At 38.1% G+C, this 2,384-nt stretch overlaps 1 protein-coding gene across 1 annotated transcript; it reads left to right on the top strand.

Moving 5' to 3' along the window:
• Window positions 1-335: 335 nt before the first annotated feature.
• On the top strand, window positions 336-1,424 carry LOC138340323 (uncharacterized). The gene is made up of 2 exons (XM_069292037.1): window positions 336-669; window positions 1,093-1,424. Exons 1-2 carry the CDS (start codon window positions 336-338, stop codon window positions 1,422-1,424), a joined length of 666 nt encoding a protein of 221 aa, XP_069148138.1.
• Window positions 1,425-2,384: the final 960 nt, after the last annotated feature.

The following is a 2,384-nucleotide window of genomic DNA, read 5'->3' as shown; positions in this document are numbered from 1 at the left end:
TTATTGGAGATTCAGATCTTTTGGTTCATCAAGTTCAAGGAGAATTGGCTGTGAAGAACCCAAAGATTATACTTACATACAGTATGTGCAGAAGTTGTGCAAAAGATTTCATAAGATCGAGTTCAGACATACTCCTAGAATACAGAATGAATTGGTTGATGCTCTTTTCACCATCCCTTTGATGATTAAACATCCGGATACAGATTATATTGATCTGCTAGATATAGAGTTGAAAGAACATCCGGTCCATTGTTCCCATGTTGAAGCAGAACCAGACGGTTTGACTTAGTATTTTGATATAAAGAAGTATTTGGAGTCTAGAACTTATCGCGAAGATGCTACGTCGTATGCCTCTCAATTTCTATCTAAGTGGAGAAGTGCTCTATAGGAGGACTTCAGATTTGGATCTGCTAAGATGTGTTGATGCTGCGAAGGTCATTGAACAGATACATGCTGGAGTTTGCGGCACGCATATGAATGGGCTCACTATGGAAAGAAAGATCTTTCTAGCCGGCTATTTCTGGATGACTATGGAGAATGATTGTTGCAAGTTTGTGCAAAAATATCATAAATGTCAAGTGCACGGTGATTTGATTCGAGTGCCGCCTCATGAACTTAATGCCATGAGTTCACCTTGGACATTTGTAACTTGGGGTATGGATGTCATCGGTCAGATAGATCCCAGCCGCTTCTAATGGACACAGATTTATTTTGGTTGCCATTGATTATTTCACCAAGTGGGTGGAGGTAGCTTCTTACAAGTTGGTAACCAAGAAAGTTGTAGCTGATTTTGTTCGCAACAATTTCATATGCAGATTTGGAGTACCAGAATCGATCATTACTGATAATGGTGCAAATCTTAATAGTCACTTGATGAGAGATATAGTAAGAAATTTAAGATCACACAGAGGAACTCAACCACTTATCGCCCTTAAATGAACGGAGCTGTAGAAGCCGCCAATAAGAATATGAAGAAAATTTTGAGAAAAATGATTGAAAATCATCGAGGTTGGCATGAGATCTTGCCATATGCTTTATTGGATTATCGAACGACTGTCAGAATGTCGATTGGAGCTACTCCATGATTGCTAGTGTATAGGACAGAAGCAGTCATACCTGCTGAAGTCAAAATATCGTCTTTGAAAATCATCCAAGAAGCTGAGTTAAGTGATGTTGAATGGGTCAACAAGCGGATTGATCAACTTGCGTTGATTGATGAGAAGAGAATGGTTGCCATTTTTCATGGTCAGTTGTATCGACAAAGAATGATTTGCTCCTTCCACAAGAGAGTACGAGCTAGAAATTTTGAAATTAGTCAATTAGTACTTAAGCGCATTTTTCCTCATCAAGATAAGTACAAAGGAAAATTCGCACCAAACTGGAAAGGACCTTACATGGTTCGTAAAGTATATATATGGAGGTGATTTGGTCCTCTTGGAGATGGATGGCGTCGCGTGGACGAAACCAATCAACTCAGATGCTGTCAAGAGATATTATGTGTAATATTTTAGTTTGTATACCTGTCATTTACTTGCAATTGTTCTATTTTGCTTGTATTGTTTGGTTTAAATCTTATCCCCTTTGTAATGAACTACGTCTGTCCTGCATTCTCAAGAAAGTATACATAGGCGGCGTATGTCGGCCTCGGTCAACCCATATATCCCTTTTAATATTTTTTTGTATTTGAACTACGCTCGACCTGAATTCTCAAGAATGAGATACGTAGGCGGCCTATGTTGGCCTCGGTCGGTTTCTTTTTACATTTTTTATTGTTGTTAACCTTGAAGGGAACTATGTTTGACCTGATTCCTGTCTCAACGGGATACGTAGGCGCCACAAGGGTTTGGTCATATCTCTCATAAGATTTCTATTCCTCTTCACAATAGAGACTAGAACAAAATTTTTGAGAGGGACTCAAAAATTCTTGAGAAGAAGATTCTTCCTCAGCAAGTCAAGACTGAAGATATTTCAAGATTTGCAATAGGAACAAAATTTTTGAGAAAATCTAAAATTTCTGCGATCTACTAAGTTACAGTGGAAAGATAAGCAAGACAATAACTAGGACAGAAATTTTGAGGACGGCCTCAAAATTTCAGCATGGGTTTATCTACAGGTCCGGGGTGACTCTGAAAACTCCCCAACGAATAACCAGATAGTACTCCAAGCATCAGACTCAAGAAGTTTTTTAATCTTAATATGACATGACTTGGTAGTGACTTTTTTCAGATACTATATCTCAAAAATTTATTTCTCTTAAATTTTCCCTTTCATGTATCATTTGTTTTGGCATAAAATATTTTGTCTTATCTATCAAGAGTCGAGAGATCGAGAAATCAACCAGAGATAGCATGACAAGGAGCAGGCAACTAAAGAAATTGACACAG

The sequence above is a fragment of the Solanum lycopersicum genome, chromosome 12, assembly GCF_036512215.1.
Source record: "Solanum lycopersicum chromosome 12, SLM_r2.1".
NCBI classification, from domain to species: Eukaryota; Viridiplantae; Streptophyta; class Magnoliopsida; order Solanales; family Solanaceae; genus Solanum; species Solanum lycopersicum.
The sequence above is the reverse complement of the archived record's forward strand: the minus strand, read 5'-3'. Positions and strand labels throughout refer to the sequence as shown.